This window comes from Leucoraja erinacea, chromosome 29, assembly GCF_028641065.1.
Source record: "Leucoraja erinacea ecotype New England chromosome 29, Leri_hhj_1, whole genome shotgun sequence".
NCBI classification, from domain to species: domain Eukaryota; kingdom Metazoa; phylum Chordata; class Chondrichthyes; order Rajiformes; family Rajidae; genus Leucoraja; species Leucoraja erinaceus.
The window spans coordinates 1,830,461-1,851,969 of NC_073405.1; the positions used below are offsets into that span (position 1 = coordinate 1,830,461).

At 48.6% G+C, this 21,509-nt stretch overlaps 1 protein-coding gene across 1 annotated transcript; it reads right to left on the minus strand.

The window, feature by feature from the left end:
• Positions 1 to 4,480: 4,480 nt before the first annotated feature.
• On the minus strand, positions 4,481 to 21,383 carry rab3ab (RAB3A, member RAS oncogene family, b). The gene is made up of 5 exons (XM_055658303.1): positions 21,287 to 21,383; positions 14,653 to 14,880; positions 8,505 to 8,623; positions 7,148 to 7,272; positions 4,481 to 4,727 (listed from the first exon to the last, which is right to left on the minus strand). Exons 2-5 carry the CDS (start codon positions 14,878 to 14,880, stop codon positions 4,537 to 4,539), a joined length of 663 nt encoding a protein of 220 aa, XP_055514278.1. The 5' UTR covers positions 21,287 to 21,383; the 3' UTR covers positions 4,481 to 4,536.
• Positions 21,384 to 21,509: the final 126 nt, after the last annotated feature.

Genomic DNA, 21,509 nt, shown 5'->3' on the forward strand with positions numbered 1-21,509 from the left:
GAGCCTTACAGCATGGAAGCAGGCCCTTCGGCCCAACTTGCCCATACCGGCAAACATGTTCCATCTATATATGTAATAAGGAACTGCAGATGCTGGTTAAAACCGAAGATAGACACAAAATGCTGGAGTAACTCAGCTGGACAGGCAGCGTCTCTGGAGAGAAGGAATGGGTGACGTTTCAGGTCGAGACCCTTCTTCAGACTGAAGAAACGTCATCCATTCCTTCTCTCCAGAGCTGCTGCCTGTCCAGCTGAGTTACTCCAGCTTTTTGTGTCTGCGTCCCATCTATATGTTGGAGGTGGCTGTTGCGGGGTCTTTGGGGAGGTGGCGGTGAGCTGGCCTCTTGAACGGCTGCTCTCCCCGTGATGTGTTTCCTCGCACAGTGTTGCTGAGAATGGGGGTGGGGGTTCCCAGAGCTGGGCCAGGCAGTCAGGAGGAAGTTGGCCAGGGTGGTGCAACGTTGGTTAGATGGTGAAGCTTCGGCAGAGTGCATACAGGGTCACAGGGTTAACACTGTAGCCAAGGATCCTGAAAAGCTGAGTGTCTCATAGAAACATAGAAAATAGGTGCAGGAGGAGGCCATTCGGCCCTTTGAGCCTGCACCGTCATTCACTGTGATCATGGCTGATCGTACCCTGTGATCAATAACCTGTGCCTGCCTTCTCCCCATATCTCCCCGCACATCTCCTTGAATCTTTTCCCCTCTCACCTCAACGTCTGTCAGGGGGAGAAGGTACAAACTCCGCAGTCAGGATGGAACCCGGGTCTCTGGCGCTGTGAGGCAGCAACTCTACCGCTGCGCCACTGTGCTGGGGTAAAAGGGGGTGGGTAACCTTCATTTGTTGACGTTCGATGTAGCCTCTCTAGTCGGTACTGGTGCGGTGTTGTGGGTGTCGTGGCTGCCCAAGTTGTGGTGTTAGTTGCTAATTATGGGCATGTGCTTGAAGCACCGTTATACAGGGCCTGTTCAGTTGCGATGCTACTTTAATTACAGGTGAATCAACAGAGGACTTTGCTCATGGGATGGGACTTTATCTGGAACTTCTTCCAGCCGGTCGGCAGCGTTTGTGTACCTACTCTCTGCTGTAAAACACAGAACTCCTCAACCAGCAAGCTCGGCATTTTTATCCACCCCCATCCACCCTGGGAAGCTTTAGACAACGCGGTGAGATAACAGGCCCTTCGGCCCACCGAGTCTGTGCTGGCCTCGATCACCCATGCACCAGCTCTATCCTACACACACTAGGGACAATGTTACAGAAGCCATTTAACCCACAAACCTCTGTAGGAAGGAACTGCAGATGCCGGTTTACACCAAAAATGCTGGAGTAACTCTGCGGGTCAGGCGGTATCTTTGGCGAACAGGAATAGGTGCCATTCGGCCCTTCGAGCCAGCACCGCCACTGATTTTGATAATCTACAATCAGTACCCCCGGTCCTGCCTTCTCCCCATATCCCTCGACTCCGCTATCTTTAAGAGCTCTATCTAACTCTCTCTTGAAAGCATCCAGAGAACCTGCCTCCACCGCCCTCTGAGGCAGAGAATTCCACAGATTCACAACTCTCTGGGTGTAAAAGTGTTTCCTCGTCTCTGTTCTAAATGGCCGACCCCTTATTCTTAAACTGTGGCCCCTGGTTCTGGACTCTCCCAATATCAGGAACATGTTTCCTGCCTCTAGCGTGTCCGATCCCATGTTTCAATGAGATCCCCTCTCATCCTAAACTCCAGAGTGTACAAGCCCAGTCGCTCCATTCTTTCAACATATTGACAGTCCCGCCATCCCGGGAATTAACCTGGTGAACCTACGCTGCACTCCCTTAATATCAAGAATGTCTTTCCTTAAATTAGGGGACCAAAACTGCACACAATACTCCAGGTGTGGTCTCACTGGGGCTCTGTACAACTGCAGAAGGACCTCTTTGCCTCGATACTTAACTTAACGCAATTTATTTATTACTAGTAAAGTCCAGATTCTGAACTCGCTCTGCTGTTTCGATGGACAATAAAGGATGGGAGATAAATGTGGGAGTAACTCAGCAGGTCAGGCAGCATCTGTGGAGAACATGGATAGGTGACGTTTCACAGAGTGCTGGAGTAACTCAGCAGGTCAGGCAAGCATCTGTGGAGAACACGGATAGGTGACGTTTCACAGAGTGCTGGAGTAACGCAGCGGTGCAGGCAGCATCTGTGGAGAAATGGACGTTTCGGGCCGAAACCCTGAAGGGTTTCACAGAACGTTGGAGTAACTCAGGGTTTCGGGTCGAAAGGCAGCATTTCTGTGGGGAACATGGATAGTTGCCTACGTTTCTCCAGAGTGCTGGACCATAACTCAGCGGGTCAGGCAGCATCTGTGGAAAACATGGATAGGTGACGTTTCACAGAGTGCTGGAGTAACTCAGCGGGTCAGGCAGCACCTGTGGAGAACATGGAACAGGTGCCTGCAGATTCAGGCTCTGAAGAAGGGGCCTGACCCAAAACGTCACATATTCCTTCTTTCCGGAGATGCTGCCTGACCATCTGAGTTACTCCAGCACTTTGACTCTTTCTTCCGTATAAAGCAGCATCTGCAGTTCCTTCCCACACAAGCAGGCATGAGCTCCACTAGGCTATCAGGTCACCTTCAAGCCTGCCCTGCCCTTCAATACATTCATGATTCTTGAGTAGTGCGGGTGTCAGGGGTTATGGGGAGAAGGCAGGAGAAAGGGGTTAGGAGGGAGAGATAGATCAGCCTTGATTGAATGGCGGAGTAGACCGGATGGGCCGAATGGCCTGATTCTGCTTCTATCACCTCAGGCCTCAGCTCCTTCTCTGTGCCACATCGCCATAAACTCCAAAACATTTATCTACCTTAAATATAACTTTAAATGTTTCTACTGATCTAGCCTCCACAAGCCCCCATGGTAGAGAATTCCATACATTCGCCTCCCGGACATCCTTGCCAAAGCCTTCCACACCCTTCCTGTAAACGGACAACCAGACTGAGGAGCTGTTGGAGAGGTTTAGCAACAGAGGATAGAGGAGGAAATGTGTTTAACTCAGCGGTGTTCATCGTCACGGCAACGGGCAAAACGGGAACGTATAGAGTCATAGAGAGCGGAAACAGGCCCTTCGGCCCAGCTGGCCCATGCCGTCCCACAAGTCCCGTCTACACTAGTCCCACCTGCCTGTGATTGTCCCACATATCTCTTCCATTCCTATTCATGTGGAAATGAGCCACAGAGTCACCTGTCCTTGCTGAGTGTGAATAGTCGTGTGTTGGCTTGGCAACCACGTGGGAACGTGTCCTGATGGTGACAAGTGGGCGGCTACGTTAGCAATGAATACGCGAGTGGGGCACGTGATGTGAGTGATACCCCCGTCACAGCGCACACACACGCCCACCGTCTCTCACCCATCACAGCGCACACACACGCCCACCCACTGTCACTGTATTTCCATGTGCACATCTCACACACACACTTATGTACACACACACATGCACACACGCTCACCGACATACACGCATGCACGCACTCACACACACATACGCTCACCCACACACACACACATGCACACACACGTATGGACACTCATTCACACGCGCACACGCTCAAACTTACGCAAACACATACACACACTCATGCACACTTACGTACATGCACACGCACACACTTACACACACACACACATGCACACACGCTCACTCACACACACTTACACACACACTGCAACCAGTATCAGAGATGGCACAAGAAATAATATTTTCCAATGGGAATAATTCACTGTTAAACCTAAATGCCAAATATTCACTGTAACAAAACCGACCCTCCCCGCTCAGACAACAAGACACGCAGGGATTAACCCGGGGATGGGGGGAGGGGCAGCAGGAGGTGCCGACACCAACTGCGTGTAAACCAAGTGATGATTGTCACAAATGCCACACCGATCGTCACCTGGAGTGGGGGGTGGGGGGGGGGCTGGGGGTGTAACACATCGATAGTCTGGCCGGGTTTCACAGCCTCCATAGACCTGCCCATCTCAACTACACAACACCCTGCTCCAGGCAAAATGTGTCGGAAGGAACTGCAGGTGCCGGTCGGTTCAAACCGAAGACAAGCGCAGAGTGCTGGAGTAACTCAGCGGGACAGGCAGCATCTGTGGAGAGAAGGAATGGGTGACTTGTTGGCTCTGAAGAAAGGTCTCGAGCTGAAACGTCACCCATCCCCTTCTCTCCAGAGATGCTGCCTGTCCCGCTGAGGTCCTCCAGCACTCTGTGTCTACCCGACTTTGGGAGGGGGGGGCGATCATTCTCAGGCCTCAGGCCTGCAGGGGGGGGGGGGGGGGGGGGGGGGAGGGGAGGGGAGGGGTGGAGGGGAGAGAGGGATGGGGGGAACGGGAAAACCTCGGGGGGAGGGCTACAACAATTGGGAGGGGGGGAGGGAGAGGGGGGGGGGGGAACGGAGGGAGGGAGGAAGAGAGGGAGGGAGGGAGGGAGGAGGGAGGGAGGGAGGAGGGGAATAAATAAAGGGGTGTCTGGGCTGCGTGGCGATCAGCGTTTAGCAGCCACAGTCCTGATGTGGAGGAGCCGGCTGCTCATTCAGCTGCGTACCTTGCTTCACCCCAGTCACTGCAGGGTCCGCTGCGTCCAAGCTCTCCGACATCTTCTCACAGATGATATCCACCAGTCGCTCGAAGGTCTGCTTGACGTTGATGTTGTCCTTGGCGCTGGCCTCGAAATACTCAAACCCTGCGGGCAAACGGGCGAAGGAACGGTTTCTTTATTCCAGGACAGAGAGAGACAGGCCTTTATAACAAGAGGAATCGAATACAGGAGCAAAGATGTCCTTCTGCAGTTGTACAGAGCCCTAGGGAGACCACACCTGGAGTATTTGGTCCCCTAATTTGAGGAAGGACATTCTTGCTATTGAGGGAGCCCAGCGTAGGTTTACAAGGTTAATTCCCGGGATGGCGGGACTGTCAATATGTTGAGAGAATGGAGCAGCTGGGCTTGTACACTTTTAGAAGGATGAGAGGGCATCTCATTGAAACATATAAGATTGTTAAGGGCGAGGCAGGAAACATGTTCCTGATGTTGGGGGAGTCCAGAACCAGGGGCCACACAGTTTAAGAAAAAGGGGTAAGCCATTTAGAACGGAGACGAGGAAACACTTTTTCTCACAGAGAGTGGTGAGTCTGTGGAATTCTCTGCCTCGGAGGCAGGTTCTCTGGATGCTTTCAAGAGAGAGCTGGATAGGGCTCTTAAAAATAGCGGAGTCAGGGGATATGGGGAGAAGGCAGGAACGGGGTACTGATTGGGGATGATCAGCCATGATCACATTGAATGGCGGTGCTGGCTCGAAGGGCCGAATGGCCTACTCCTGCACCTATTGTCTATAGACAGGTTCTTGATTAGAACGGGTGTCAGGGGTTATGGGGAGGAGGCAGGGACATGGGACGAGGAGGCCAGGAGCAGCTGTGATTGAATGGTGGAATGGAGTCGACGGGCCGAATGGCCTAATTCGACTCCTATAAACTTGCAAACTTATCACATGTACCAAGGAACGGTGGAATACTCTTGCGTAGAGAGCAGCATTGTAGTGTAGTGGAAGTGTTGCTGGAATGGTATCCTCATTCACACGTAAGATGATGGTGGGTGCATGGATGGGGCTGCTGGAGTGGGTCGTTCAGGCAGCGACTACCTCAGTTTAGTTGGAGTCCGCACTGTGGTTGTGGGGAAACAGCTGTTCCTCAACCTGGACATTACAGTCTTCGGGTTGAAGCTGAAGGGGGAAAGAACCTGAGGGGTAACATCAAGGGTGATGGGTCTATGGAACGAGCTACTGGAGGAACTATTTGAGACAGGAACTATCATAACTCAAAAGGATTTGAGTATAGGAGCAGGGAGGTTCTACTGCAGTTGTACAGGTTCTTGGTGAGACCACACCTGGAGTATTGCGTACAGTTTTGGTCTCCAAATCTGAGGAAGGACATTATTGCCATAGAGGGAGTGCAGAGAAGGTTCACCAGACTGATTCATGGGATGTCAAGACTGTCTTATGAAGAAACACTGGATAGACTTGGTTTATACTCTCTAGAATTTAGAAGATTGAGAGGGGATCTTATAGAAACTTACAAAATTCTTAAGGGGTTGGACAGGCTAGATGCAGGAAGATTGCCCCCGATGTTGGGGAAGTCCAGGACAAGGGGTCACAGCTTAAGGATAAGGGGGAAATCCTTTAAAACGAAGATGAGAAGAACTTTTTTTCACGCAGAGAGTGTTGAATCTCTGGAACTCTCTGCCACAGAGGTAGTCGAGGCCACAGTTCATTGGCTACATTTAAGAGGGAGTTAGATGTGGCCCTTGTGGCTAAGGGGATCAGGGGGTATGGAGAGAAGGCAGGTACAGGATACTGAGTTGGATGATCAGCCATGATCATATTGAATGGCGGTGCAGGATCGAAGGGCCGAATGGCCTCTACTCCTGCACCTAATTTCTATAACGTTTCAGAAACATTCAGACAGGTTCATGGATCGAACAGGTTTAGAGGTATACGGGCCAAACGCAGGCACGGGAGACCAGTGTAGATGGGACATGTTGGTTGGTGTGAGGTGTTCAAGAAGGAACTGCAGATGCTTGAAGATCGAAGGTAGACAAAATTGCTGGAGAAACTCCGCGGGTTAGGCAGCATCTATGGAGCGAACGATATAGGCAACGTTTCGGGCCGAAACCTGAAATGAAATAGGCAACGTTTCGGGCCGAAACCCGGAAGGAAATAGGCAACGTTTCAGGCCGAAACCCGGAATGAAATAGGCAACGTTTCGGGCCGAAACCCGGAAGGAAATAGGCAACGTTTCGGGTTGAAACCCAAAGGAAATAGGCAACGTTTCGGGCCCGAAACCCAAAGGAAATAGGCAACGTTTCGGGCCGAAACCCTTCCGGGTTTCGGCCCGAAACGTTGCCTATTTCCTTCGCTCCATAGATGCTGCTGCACCCGCTGAGTTTCTCCAGCAATTTTGTCTACCTTGGTCGATGTGGGCATGTTGGGCCAAAGGACCTGTTTCCACGCTGTATCACTCAATATATATATATTGACCAAAATTCTGGAGTTAACTCAGCGGGACAGGCGTCATCTCTGGAGAGTCCAAGGTAAAGTCTGGCACTGGTACCTAGATGATCGGCCAGCTGCTTGCCTCCCTCCGCCAGCACCACACGGTCGTCCTCCATGTCGCATTTGTTCCCAACCAGCAAGACCTGGGCATTATCCCACGAGTAGGTCTTAATCTGTGTCGACCTGCGGTGAACACAAAACCATGCATCTGACATCATTTTCCCCGGGAGCTCCGGTTTCGTTCCACATTCCAAAAGACGTACAGGTTTGTAAGTTAGACACAATAGACAATGGGTGCAGGAGTAGAGGCCATTCGGCCCTTCGAGCCAGCACCGCCATTCAATGTGATCACGGCTGATCATCCCCAATCAGTACCCCGTTCCTGCCTTCTCCCCATATCCCCTGACTCCGCTATTTTTAAGAGTCCTATCCAGCTCTCTCTTGAAAGCATCCAGAGAACTGGAGAGACACAAAATGCTGGAGAAACTCAGCGGGACAGGCAGCATCTTTGGATGGAAGGAATAAAAACATAGAAATTAGGTGCAGGAGTAGGCCATTCGGCCCTTCGAGCCTGCACCGCCATTCATTCATGGCTGATCATCCAACTCAGTATCCTGTACCTGCCTTCTCTCCATACCCCCTGATCCCTTTAGCCACAAGGGCCGCATATAACTCCCTCTTAAATATAGCCAATGAACTGTGGCCTCAACTACCTTCTGTGGCAGAGAGTTCCAGAGATTCACCACTCTCTGTGTGAAAAATGTTTTTTCTCATCTCGGTCCTAAAGGATTTCCCCCTTATCCTTAAGCTGTGTGACCCCTTGTTCTGGACTTCCCCAACATCGGGAACAATCTTCCTGCATTGTTCCCGATGTTGGGGAAGTCCAGAAGTTTATTCCCAGCTGTTATCGGGCAACTGGACCACCCTGTGCAGGAAGGAACTGCAGGTGCTGCTTTAAACCGAAGATAGACACAAAAAGCTGGAGTAACTCAGCGGGACAGGCAGCATCTCTGGAGAGAAGGAAAACATAGAAACATAGAAATTAGGTGCAGGAGTAGAGGCCATTCGGCCCTTCGAGCCTGCACCGCCATTCAATATGATCATGGTTGATCATCCAACTCAGTATACCGTTCCTGCCTTCTCTCCATACCCCTCTGATCCCCTTAGCCACAAGGGCCACATCTAACTCCCTCTTAAATATAGCCATTGAACTGGCCTCAACTACCCTCTGTGGCAGAGAGTTCCAGAGATTCACCACTCTCTGTGTGAAAAAAGGGTCGAGGCCCTTCTTCAGACTGAAGTGGGGATCTCTTTGAGGCAGCAAGCACGGACACGATGGGCTGAACGGCTCCTTCTGCCCAACATCACTCTGGGGTTGTAAACTCGTTCTCGCTGGACATGCGCTGTTGACCTACCAGTCCTGGACAGCGTTGAAGGATTCTTCGTTGGTGATATCGTACATCAGGATGAAGCCCATGGCGCCACGGTAGTATGCCGTGGTGATCGTCCGATATCGCTCCTGCCCGGCCGTGTCCTAGAGGTACAACAAACGGCAGAAGGATGAGAGGGGATCTTATTGAAACATATAATATTATTAAGGGTTTGGACACGCTAGAGGCAGGAAATGTTCCCGATGTTGGGGGAGTCCAGAACCAGGGGCCACAGTTTAAGAATAAGGGGTAAGCCATTTAGAAACACTTTTACACAGAGTTCTCTGGAGCGCAGAAGGTTAAGGGGGGACTTGATAGAGGCCTTTAAAATGATGAGAGGGATAGACAGAGTTGATGTGGACAAGCTTTTCCCTTTGAGAATAGGGAAGATTCAAACACGAGGACATGACTTCAGAATTAAGGGACAGAAGTTTAGGGGTAACATGAGGGGGAACTTCTTTACTCAGAGAGTGGTAGCTGTGTGGAATGAGGTTCCAGTGGAAGTGGTGGAGGCAGGTTCGTTGGTATCATTTAAAAATAAATTGGATAGGCATATGGATGAGAAGGGAATGGAGGGTTATGGTATGAGTGCAGGCAGGTGGGACTAAGCGGAAAAAAAGTTGTTCGGCACGGACTTGTAGGGCCGAGATGGCCTGTTTCCGTGCTGTAATTGTTATATGGTTATATAGTTGTGAGTCTGTGGAATTCTCTGCCGCAGAGGGCGGTGGAGGCCGGTTCTCTGGATACTTTCAAGAGAGAGCTAGATAGGGCTCTTAAAGATAGCGGAGTCAGGGGATATGGGGAGAAGGCAGGAACGGGGTACTGATTGGGGATGATCAGCCATGATCACATTGAATGGCGGTGCTGGCTCGAAGGCTCCATACTTTCCCCTCAGCTGAACCACCACCTGTTGCCAGGAAATAACATCTCTGGTCTTCAATAATTCAGCCTTTACAGTACATACAGCACCCTCCATAATGTTTGGGACAAAGACCCATCATTTATTTATTTGCCTCTGTACTCCACAATTTGAGATTTGTAATAGAAAAAAAATCACATGTGGTTAAAGTGCACATTGTCAGATTTTATTAAAGGCCATTTTTATACATTTTGGTTTCACCATGTAGAAATTACAGCAGTGTTTATACATAGTCCCCCCCATTTCAGGGCACCATAATGTTTGGGACACATGGCTTCACAGGTGTTTGTAATTGCTCAGGTGTGTTTAATTGCCTCCTTAATGCAGGTATAAGAGAGCTCTCAGCACCTAGTCTTTCCTCCAGTCTTTCCATCACCTTTGGAAACTTTTATTGCTGTTTATCAACATGAGGACCAAAGTTGTGCCAATGAAAGTCAAAGAAGCCATTATGAGACTGAGAAACAAGAATAAAACTGTTAGAGACATCAGCCAAACCTTAGGCTTACCAAAATCAACTGTTTGGAACATCATTAAGAAGAAAGAGAGCACTGGTGAGCTTACTAATCGCAAAGGGACTGGCAGGCCAAGGAAGACCTCCACAGCTGATGACAGAAGAATCCCCTATTAAAAATCCCCAAACACATGTCCGACAGATCAGAAACACTCTTCAGGAATCAGGTGCGGATTTGTCAATGACCACTGTCCGCAGAAGACTTCATGAACAGAAATACAGAGGCTACACTGCAAGATGCAAACTACTGGTTAGCCGCAAAAATAGGATGGCCAGGTTACAGTTTGCCAAGAAGTACTTAAAGAGCAACCACAGTTCTGGAAAAAGGTCGTGTGGACAGATGAGACAAAGATTAACATATCAGAGTGATGGCAAGAACAAAGTATGGAGGAGAGAAAGAACTGTCCAAGATACAAAGCATACCACCTCATCTGTAAAACACAGTGGTGGGGGTGTTAACGCATGGGCATGTATGGCTGCTGAAGGTACTGGCTCATTTATCTTCATTGATGATACAACTGCTGATGGTAGTAGCGTAATGAGTTCCTATCTGCTCAAGTTCAAACAAATGCCTCAAAACTCATTGGCCAGCGGTACATTCTACAGCAAGACAATGATCTCAAACATACTGCCAAAGCAACAAAGGAGTTTTTCAAAGCTAAAAAATGGTCAATTCTTGAGTGGCCAAGTCATTCACCTGATCTGAACCCAATTGAGCATGCCTTTTATATGCTGAAGAAAAAACTGAAGGGGACTAGCCCCCAAAACACAAGCATAAGCTAAAGATGGCTGCAATACAGGCCTGGCAGAGCATCACCAGAGAAGACACCCAGCAACTGGTGATGTCCATGAATCGCAGATTTCAAGCAGTCATTGCATGGAAAGGATATGCATCAAAATACTAAGCATGACTACTTTTATTTACATGACATTGTTGTGTCCCAAACATCATGGTGCCCTGAAATGGGGGGACTGTGTATAAACACTGCTGTGATTGCTACATGGTGAAACCAAAATGTATAAAAATGGCCTTTATTAAAATCTGACAATGTGCACTTTAACCACAGGTGATTTTTTTTCTATTACAAATCTCAAATTGTGGAATACAGCAGCAAATAAATAAATGTTGAGTCCTTGTCCCAAACATTATGGAGGGGATCTGTAATTCCAAAGGTTCATGACTGCCTGATATACAATTGCCGCTCCACCTGCCTCTTATTCCAGTTCCAGTTCTTGATTTCTCCCGTGAATTAAAATAGCTTCTGAGCACTTAGGGATATGGAAAGAAGGCAGGAACGGGGTACTGATTCTGGATGATCAGCCATGATCATATTGAATGGAGGTGCTGGCTCGAAGGGCTGAATGGCCTCTACTCCTGCACCTATGTTTCTATGTTTATCAAGTCCCACCACACCGTACAGAGTTGATGTGGACAAGCTTTTCCCTTTGAGAATAGGGAAGATTCAAACAAGAGGACATGACTTCAGAATTAAGGGACAGAAGTTTAGGGGCAACATGAGGGGGAACTTCTTTACTCAGAGAGTGGTAGAGGTGTGGAATGAGCTTCCAGTGGAAGTGGTGGAGGCAGGTTCATTGGTATCATTTAAAAATAAATTGGATAGGCATATGGATGAGAAGGGAATGGAGGGTTATGGTATGAGTGCAGGCAGGTGGGACTAAGGGGAAAAAAGTTGTCTGGCACGGACTTGTAGGGCCGAGATGGCCTGTTTCCGTGCTGTAATTGTTATATGGTTATATGGTTTACCTACACAGGTCCACCTGCAGTTCCAGAGCCTTTCTAGATTATCCATGTTGCCGGACCAACAGAGGTCACGTCCTCTGAGAGGAGTCCAATGTCAAGACAAGTCACTTTTATTTCTATAGCACATTTAAAAAAACATCTCTCGTTGACCAAAGTGCTTTACATTGGTGGAGGTACTAACGTTATACAACATTGGTTCATAGATTAATTACATACATAAATACATACATGTAGACCTTGCTCAGAGGACGTCAAGAAAGGCTTGGGAGTAGAGATGAGTTTTAAGTCTTGACTAAAAGGAGTCGATGGAGGGGGCAGTTCTGATGGGAAGGGGGATGCTGTTCCACAGTCTAGGAGCTGCAACCGCAAAGGTGCGGTCGCCCCTGAGCTTATGCCTGGACCACGGGATATTCAGTAACCCCAAGTCGGCCGATCTGAGGGACCTGGAGGTGGCTGGGCCGGAGTTCCAGGGCCCCGGCCACAGGGGGACAAATTGGTCCCGCTGGTCAGCCGCGGATGAGGTCGAGATCACCTGGCCTGGGCAACATGTTCCTGGGGACTTTTGGGGAGTTGGTTTCAGGTACATTCTTGTAATTTTGTCTGGATTAAAGGAGGTGGAACCTGTATCAATAAAATGTTGCCCTTTTTATAGAGTGATACAGTGTGGAAACAGGCTCTTCGGCCCATCTTGCCCACATCGGCCAACATGCCCCAGCTACACTAGTCCCACTTGCCTGCGCTTGGTCCATATCCCTCCAAACCTGTCCTATCCATGTTCCTGTCTAACTATTTCCTAAATGATGGGATAGTCCCAGCCTCAACAGGGCAGCTCGTTCCATACATGTGAGATAGTTACCCCACGGATTCCTATTAAATCTTTTCCCCTTCACCTTGAACCTATGTCCTCGACTCCCCTACTCTGGGCAAGAGACTCTGTGCATCTACCTGATCTATTCCTCTCATGATTTTGTACACCTCTATAAGATCTCCCCTCATCCTCCTGCGCTCCATGGAATAGAGACCCAGCCTACTCAGCCTCTCCCTACAGCTCACACCCTCTAGTCCTGGCAACATCCTCGTAAATCTTCTCTGAACCCTTTCAAGCTTGACAATATCTTTCCTATAACATGGTGCCCAGAACTGAACACAATATTCCAGATACGGTCTCAGCAAAGTCTTATACAACTGCAACATGACCTCCCAACTTCTAGACTCATTTGATCAATATTTGCAGAAGATCTGAGTCGAGCTCTTATGAGATAGCAGCTCAGGTGACGGACATTCTGGCCACAGAGGCATGTTTCAAAGAGCATCTTAAAAACAGTGGAGCAGTTACCTCACAGTCCCAGAGACCTGGGTTCGATCCTGACCTCGGGTGCTGTCCATGCGGAGTGTGCACGTTCATAAGATTATACGTTCATAAGTGATAGGAGTAGAATTAGGCCATTCGGCCCATCAAGTCTACTCTGCCATTCAAACATGACTGATCTATCTCCGCGCTGTGTTTCTAATCTAAAACTAATTGCGTTTGGGCCAATTCCCACTGATAAAAGTCAATGTGTTAAAAATGTTTTCTATCTTGCTCTATCGAGCTCCAAAATGCTAAAACATGCATTGCAATTTCACCGCTTAACGCTTCGATAGGAACAAAAGGTCCTGAGGAATAGTAGATTTAGGCCATTGGGCCCATCAAGACTACACCATTCAATCATGACTGATCTATCTCTCCCTCCGAACCCCATTCTCCTGCCTTTTCCCCATAACCCCTGACACCCGTACTGATCAAGAATCTATGTGTCTCTTTGCCTTAAATATATCCAATGACTTGGCCTCCACAGCCGTCTGTGGCAAAGGATTCCACAGATTCACCACCCTCTGACTAAAGAAATTCCTCCTCATCTCCTTCCTAAAGTTCTAGCTGTGATTGCGTGGGCTTTCTCCCAGTATCTTCCCACGTCCCAAAGATGTGCGGGCTTAGAAGTTAATTGAACTCTGGGAGTTGGATGAGAAGATGGGATAACATAGACTAGTGATCGATGGTCAGCATATACTCAGTGGCCTGAAGGGTCTGATGCCATGCAGTATCTCTAAACTAGAGTTGCTGCCTCACAGCGCCAGGGACCCGGGTTCGATCCCGACTATGGGTGCTGTCTGTACCGAGTTTGTACGATGTCCCGGTGACTGGGTGGGTTTTCTCCGGGCGCTCCGGTTTCCTCCCACATTCCAAAAACGTGCAGGTTTGTAGGTTAATTGGCTTCGGTAAATGGTAAATTGTCCCTAGTGTGCGGGATAGTGCCAGCACCGGTCAGTGTGGGCTGAAGGGCCTCTTTCCTCGCTGTATCTCTTAAGTCTAAGGTAAAGTCTCAAGTCCCAAACAGCTAATCGCAACTGTTTGTCACCGATCCTTTTATAAGGGGACCATCGTTCAGGGAATTTGGAGAATGAAGAACTACACCAATATTTGATCTTGCTATTTTAGGAATGCACAGGTCAAATTCATAGGGGTACACTTGATGTAAAGACCATCGCTGAACCTTCCATCGATGCACCCTAACAGCATTTCCATATCCCGTGACTCCCAGTCTGAAGAAGGGTCTCAACCCGAAACGTCACCTATCCATGTTCCCCACAGATGCTGCCTGACCCGCTGAGTTACTCCAGCACTCTGTGAAACGTCACCTATCCATGTTCTCCACAGATGCTGCCTGACCCGCTGAGTTACTCCAGCACTCTATGAAACGTCACCTATCCATGTTCTCCACAGAGGCTGCCTGACCCGCTGAGTTACTCCAGCACTCTGTGAAACGTCACCTATCCATGTTCTCCACAGAGGCTGCCTGACCCGCTGAGTTACTCCAGCACTCTGTGAAACGTCACCTATCCATGTTCTCCACAGATGCTGCCTGACCCGCTGAGTTACTCCAGCATTTTCGTGACTTACCCAGATCTGAAGCTTGATCCGTTTTTCATTCCTGTAGATGGTCTTCACTTTGAAGTCGATGCCGACCGTGCTGACAAAGGCCGGGGTGAAAGAGTCGTCCGCATAGCGGAACAGGAACGAGGTCTTCCCGACGCTGCTGTTCCCGATGATCAGAATCTTGAACATGTAATCAAAGTTCTGATCCGAGGATTCCTTCTGTCCAAAACGTGGGTCTGTAGCTGAAGCCATCTGCAAAGTAGAATTATGTTCAGTGATCACAGGGTCAATCATAGAAACATAGACAATAGGTGCAGGAGTAGAGGCCATTCGGCCCTTCGAGCCTGCACCGCCATTCAATACGATCATGGCTGATCATCCAACTCAGTATCCCGTACCTGCCTTCTCTCCATACCCCCGATCCCCTTAGCCACAAGGGCCACATCTAACTCCCTCTTAAATATAGCCAATGAACTGGCCTCAACTACCCTCTGTGGCAGAGAGTTCCAGAGATTCACCACTCTCTGTGTGAAAAAAGTTCTTCTCATCTCGGTTTTAAAGGATTTTCCCCTTATCCTTAAGCTGTGACCCCTTGTCCTGGACTTCTCCAACATCGGGAGCAATCTTCCTGCATCTAGCCTGTCCAACCCCTTAAGAATTTTGTAAGTTTCTATAAGATCCCCCCTCAATCTCCTAAATTCTAGCGAGTACAAGCCGAGTCTATCCAGTCTGGTGAACCTTCTCTGTACTTCCACTATGGCAAGAATGTCTTTCCTCAGATTTGGAGACCAAAACTGTACACTATACTCCAGGTGTGGTCTCACCAATACCCTGTACAACTGCAGTAGAACCTCCCTGCTCCTGTACTCAAATCCTTTTGCTATGAATGCTAACATACCATTCGCTTTCTTCACTGCCTGCTGCACCTGCATGCCTACTTTCAGTAACTGGTGTACCATGACACCCAGGTCTCGTTGCATCTCCCCTTTTCCTAATCGACCAGCATTTAGATAATAGTCTACTTTCCTGTTTTTGCCACCAAAGTGGATAACCTCACATTTATCCACATTATACTGCATCTGCCATACATTTGCCCACTCACCCAGCCTATCCAAGTGAAGAAGGGTCTCAACGCAAAACGTCACCTATCCCTTTTCTCCAGAGATGCTGCCTGTCCCGCTGAGTTACTCCAGCTGTGTCTGTCTGTCTTCGGTTTAAAGCAACATCTGCAGTTCGTCCCTACACATCTGTCTGAAGCAGATCCCTCAATACACTAATGAGATACCACTGATGTTGTCTCAATAAAATCCCTCCAAATCTGGCAAAATAAGTCAACCAACGTTAACCTCCACTGATGGAAGGAACTGCAGATGCTGGTTTAAACCGAATATAGAAATAAAATGCTGGAGTAACTCAGCGGGACAGGCAGCATCTCTAGAGAGACAAAAGTGCTGGAGTTTCGCCAACACTTTTGTCTACCTTCGATTTTCCAGCATCTGCAGTTCCTTCTTAATCATCACTAGAGAGAAGGGAAGGGTGACGTTTCAGGTCGGGACCCTTCTTCAGGCATGTCAGGGGAGTGGAAGATACAGAGATAAGGAAGTGTAAGGTGAGAAAATAGGACAAAGGGAATGGAGATCAAGGAACGTGCAGAATAGAACATTGTTAGCTGGGAGAAGTTAACAACAACGCAAACAGAGGAAAAATGTAGCTGGAGACAGAGAACTGACTGGGAAGGGGGAGGGATGGAGAGAGGGGGAAAGCAAGGGTCAGCCAACCTTAGAGTTCAATAACAAGATTCCCAAACCTTCAACCAAGTCCCATTATTTTAAATTCCAGTTTAAATTCCATTTGGAATATTTTGGAGGACCAAGAAACAAGAACCATTACTGGGGATGATTGTGGACATGGGTGTGGGGATGGGGGAGGGGGTTAGTTTAGTTCAGAGATACAGCGCGGAAACAGGACCTTCGGCCCAGCGAGTCCGTGCCGACCAGCGATCCCCGCACACTAACACTATCCTACACACGCTAGGAACAATGCTTTTTACATTTACACCTGAGCCAATTAACCTGCAGATCTGTTCGTCTTTGGAGCGTGTTGGGGGGAAACCGAAGATCTTCGGAGAAAACCCACGCAGGTCACGGGGAGAACGTACAAACTCCGTACAGACAGGACCCGTAGTGGGGATCGAACCCGGGTCTCCAGCGCCGTGAGGCAGCAACTCTACCGCTGCGCCACCGTGACGCCCATGTGGGGAATCGGACAAATGTGTGAGATAAGGATAGAAAAGGTGTGAATTGTGAAGCCAGAGGAAGGATTACGTGGGGGGGGGGGAAGTGGGGGGAGGGGAGGGGGGGAGGGGGAGGGGGAGAAATAGGTGCAAGTCCAAGTTGGGCACAAGATTAGCAGCTGGAAGATGATTTGAGAATGTTCTCAAAACTTATTTGTAAAATTGGGAATTCCTCATTGATCCGTGCGATTCCTTGGCCTACGGCCACTCCGAATGGAGGAAGATCGGGACGTCTCCAAGGACCTTGCGTCCCCTTGTTGTGAGTGCACAGAAGCGTGGTGTAGAAGGCAGGTGGTGTTCACCAACCATTCGCTCCATCTATAATCTCCTGTCCCACCAGCAGCAGAGTCGACACGTGGATGGATGGTAGGTCGACAGGTACATGGATAGGAGAGGTCTAGAGGGAGATGGGCCAAACGCAGGTAGGTGGAGGGGGTGCAAGTAAAGTTCAAGTCTGCAAGGAAATGTTTGTTGGGGTCGTGGATCTGAAGAAGGGCCTCGACCCAAAGCTTCACCCATTTCTTTTCTCCAGAGATGCTGCCTGTCCCACTGAGTTACTCCAGCTTTTTGTGTCCATCGCAGGCAGGTGGGACTAGTTTAGATGGGAGATATTAGTTGGTGTGGGTAATTTGGGTCTGTTTCCACGCTGTAGGACTTTATGACTATAATATCCCCATCATCTACCCACAGAACCAGCGTGGATGTAGTTCAGCTTTAACCCTTGAGGGACATTCCGAAGAAGAACATTCTTTGCAACCAAAAACAAACCCCAAAGGTCATATGTGATAGGAGCGGAATTAGTCCACTCGGCCCATCAAGTCTACTCCGCCATTCAATTGTGACTGATCTGTCCCTCCCTCCTAACCCCAATCTCCCAGCCCCAAGTGCTGGAGTAACTCAGCAGTATCTCTGGAGAACATGGATAGGTGATGTTTCGGGTTGAGACCCATCTTCAGACTCCTGCTACGAGGGGGATTAAAGTTGGTAGAGAGGTGCAGGAGGTCCACTTGGGTGCTTACATTCCATGTGCAGCGTACAAACTCAGCGTATGAACATTGACTTCTCCAATTTTAGGTAACACCTCTCTTCCCTGTTCCCAACCTGGGCTCTTCATTCCTCCCCCCTCCCTTTATATTCCTTCCTCTGGCTTCACAATTCTTGCCTTTTCTTTCCCTATCTCACCATTTTTGTCTTTTCAACTCTGGTCTTTGTCCAAAACCATCATTATACCAATAAACAGACTTTGCCCTCCCTCATCTGTCTTTCTCTCCTCCCCCCCCCACACACCACAATCAGTCTGAAGAAGGGTCCCGACACAAAAGATCATATGGTCATCAGGGATTGGAGCAGAATTTGGCCCATCAAGTCCACTCCGCCATTCAATCATGGCTGATCTATCTCTCCCTTCTAACCCCATTCTCCTGCCTTCCCCCCGTAACATCCTGACACCCATATTGATAAAGAATATATATATATCTCTGCCTTAAAAACTCTGCCCAATGATATCACCTACCCATGTTCTGCAGAGATGCCGCCTGACTTGCTGAGTTACTCCAGTACTTTGTGTCTTTTCTTGTGAACCAACATCTGCAGTTCCTTCTAACCTGTCCTTTACAACACTATATCTGGATGGAATCCAACTCTCTTTAAAGCTTCATCGCTGATCCCACACGCAGGAATTGGCAGCCAATGTTCACTCTAAAGACCACAGAGAGATGGAAATGTTGCCCCTGCAGTGTTGATTATTGGACAACTTCAATTAATTGCCATCGCATGACAACACTGCAAAGAAATGTGTGTGAGTGACTGTGAGTGTGTCATGCTGTACACCGCTGTTGGGCAGAGACACGTCACACAGATGAATCACACTGGGAACACAGTACTGTACGTAGACAAAAATGCTGGAGAAACTCAGCGGGTGCAGCAGCATCTATGGAGCGAAGGAAATAGGCAACGTTTCGGACCGAAACCCTTCTTACAGGTTTGTCGCTGTTTAATGATAGAATGCAGTACTCGTGGCAACAGTAGGTTTAATACAGTAGAAAGGCCTGGATAGAGTGGACGTGGAGAGGATGTTTCCACTGGTGGGAGAGTCTAGGACCAGAGGGCACGGCCTCAGAATTAAAGGACGTACCTTTAGAAAGGAGATGAGGAGGAATTTCTTTAGTCAGAGGCTGGCGAATCTGTGGAATTCTGTGGAGGTCAAGTCTTTTGGTATTTTTAAAGCAGAGATTGACAACTTCTTGATTCAATGGTTCTTTATTGATCAGTATTGATAAGGTTATGGAGAGAAGGCAGGAGAAGGGAGTTGAGGGGGAAAGATAGATGTGATGGGTCGAATGGCCTAATTCTGCTCCAATTACATGAATTGATGAAGTTATTGGCTTCTGTAAATTGTCGCTGGTGTGTAGGGAGTGGATGCGGAATGTAAGATTTGAAATATAAATATGAGCTAACATAGAACCAGTGTGGACGGGTGATCGATGGTCGGTGTGGTCCTGTTGGGCTGAAGGTCCTGTTCATGTGTTGCATCTTTCTATCAATCAACCCATCAGTCAATCAATCGATCAATAGGCCCACTGTTACAGCACATGGTACAGACTGGAAGGTATAGTTTGTCACAAAATGACATAAAATGCTGGAGTAACTCAGCGGGACAGGCAGCATCTCTGGAGAGAAGGAATGGGTGACGTCTTGGTTCGAGACCCTTCCTCAGACTAGTCAGTGGAGAGGGAAACAAGAGATAGAGACCATGATAATGTGGAGTGATGAAGACCAATGAATGGATAGAGATATGCAAAAAAGTAACAATGATGAAGGAAACAGGCCATTGTTGGCTGTTTGTTGGGTGAAAACGAGAAGCTGGTGCAACTTGGGTGGGGGAGGGATGGAGAGAGAGGGACTGCCAGCGATACTCAAAGTTAGATAAATCAATATTCATCTCTGGAGAGAATGGATAGGTGACGTTCCATGTCGAGATCCTTAGAAGGATCCATGTTCCACAGAGGTGCTGTGGAGAAAAAGGATTGATGACCTTTTAGATGGGGAACCTACATTAGTCTGAAGAAGGGTCCCGACCCGAAACGTCACCTATACATTTTCTCCAGCGATGCTGCCTGACCCGCTGAGTTACTCCAGCACTTTGTGTCTATCTTTGGGTACAAACCAGCATCTGCAGTTCCTGATTTCTACAGAGATGCTGCCTGACCCGCTGAGTTACTCCAGCACTCAGTGTTTGTTTGTATATGTAGGGGTGATATATGGCTGTTGCAATTAATGCATCAAAGACAGCAATTATCCAAGATCACTTCAGTGCAAAATTGACAAAAAACATTTTGTTCCTGATTTATTTGCAGCCCAGTTATTGAAAAGTGGATGCTCCCCAACGGCCAGGCATCGCCTCAATGGTACCGCAGTATATAGACCCTCAAGCATGCATTCACCTCCTGCCATCCTTATGCCCTCTGTTGGAGCATTTATTAAAAAGTCGTGGAACCAATTCCTCCAGCAGACAGCGCCACATTCCAGCTGGATTTGCCCTCTATCGGAGAACAAGATACAAGCTCGTAACCATTTTCTAACCTGACACTGGTGGTTTGATTCCAGCAAAGATACGTTACATTTGTCTAGTGCATGTGACACACTGGAAACCGTGCAATATCTATTTCATTGTTAACATTTGCAGCAGTGGATGGATGCAGCTCGATCGATGGGTTCAGGGGAAATGCACCGGTATTTTTCCCCCCACCTTCACCCCCCGGGCCAGCCTTGCTGCAGCGAAGAGGCGATGGTCAGGCAGAATGACATGACAGCCTCAGCACCAAGCGGCTGCAGCCTGCAGCTTTCTGCATGAGGCACCAGGTCGCTTTCAAGTCCTGACTGAGAGCGGCTGCCAATGCTAAGCAGGGATGGATGGATGGATACCAGCGGCTCAAGGATGCATGGACCAGGGATCAAACAGCATCAGCTCCAGAAGCCATTAATAAAACGAGCTGGGATCTTGCACCAGAGGAATCGTTGCACTGATGCAAGCTGCAACATTTTCCGCCCATCTCTCCCCCTGCATCTATCTCTATCCATGGCATCCGATGTCAAATGAAGGTTACAGTGTTGCCGGCACACATACTGTTGCAATATATATATATATCTATTTTAAATTGGCGATTAGGTGAAATGCCCAATGCGATGTGATGCAGGTTGGGGGTTTTTTTGGGGAAATGCAAGCTTGGTTTAACCCTTAAAAAATATAAATAATAATAATAATAATTGACGAACTAGGTGAAATGCAATGATATCGCCCCCCTGTGCGATGTGATGCATGCATGGTTGTTTGGGTGGGGGATGCAAGCTTGGTTTAACCCTTACCTTTGCAGCGTTTTCGCCTCAGCACCGACTCTCCACAAAACACTGCAAGAACCTTCAGCAGCAAGCAAGCGGCTGATTGACAGCTCTGGTGACGCCACTCCCGGGCCCGGGCGGGGAGGCGGGACTTGTCCCCCTCCCCTCCCCCGCCGGGTGATTGACAGCTCCTGCAAACCCACTTTAACCCGAAAACAATCCCCTTTATTTTCCTTCCCCGCTGCAATAT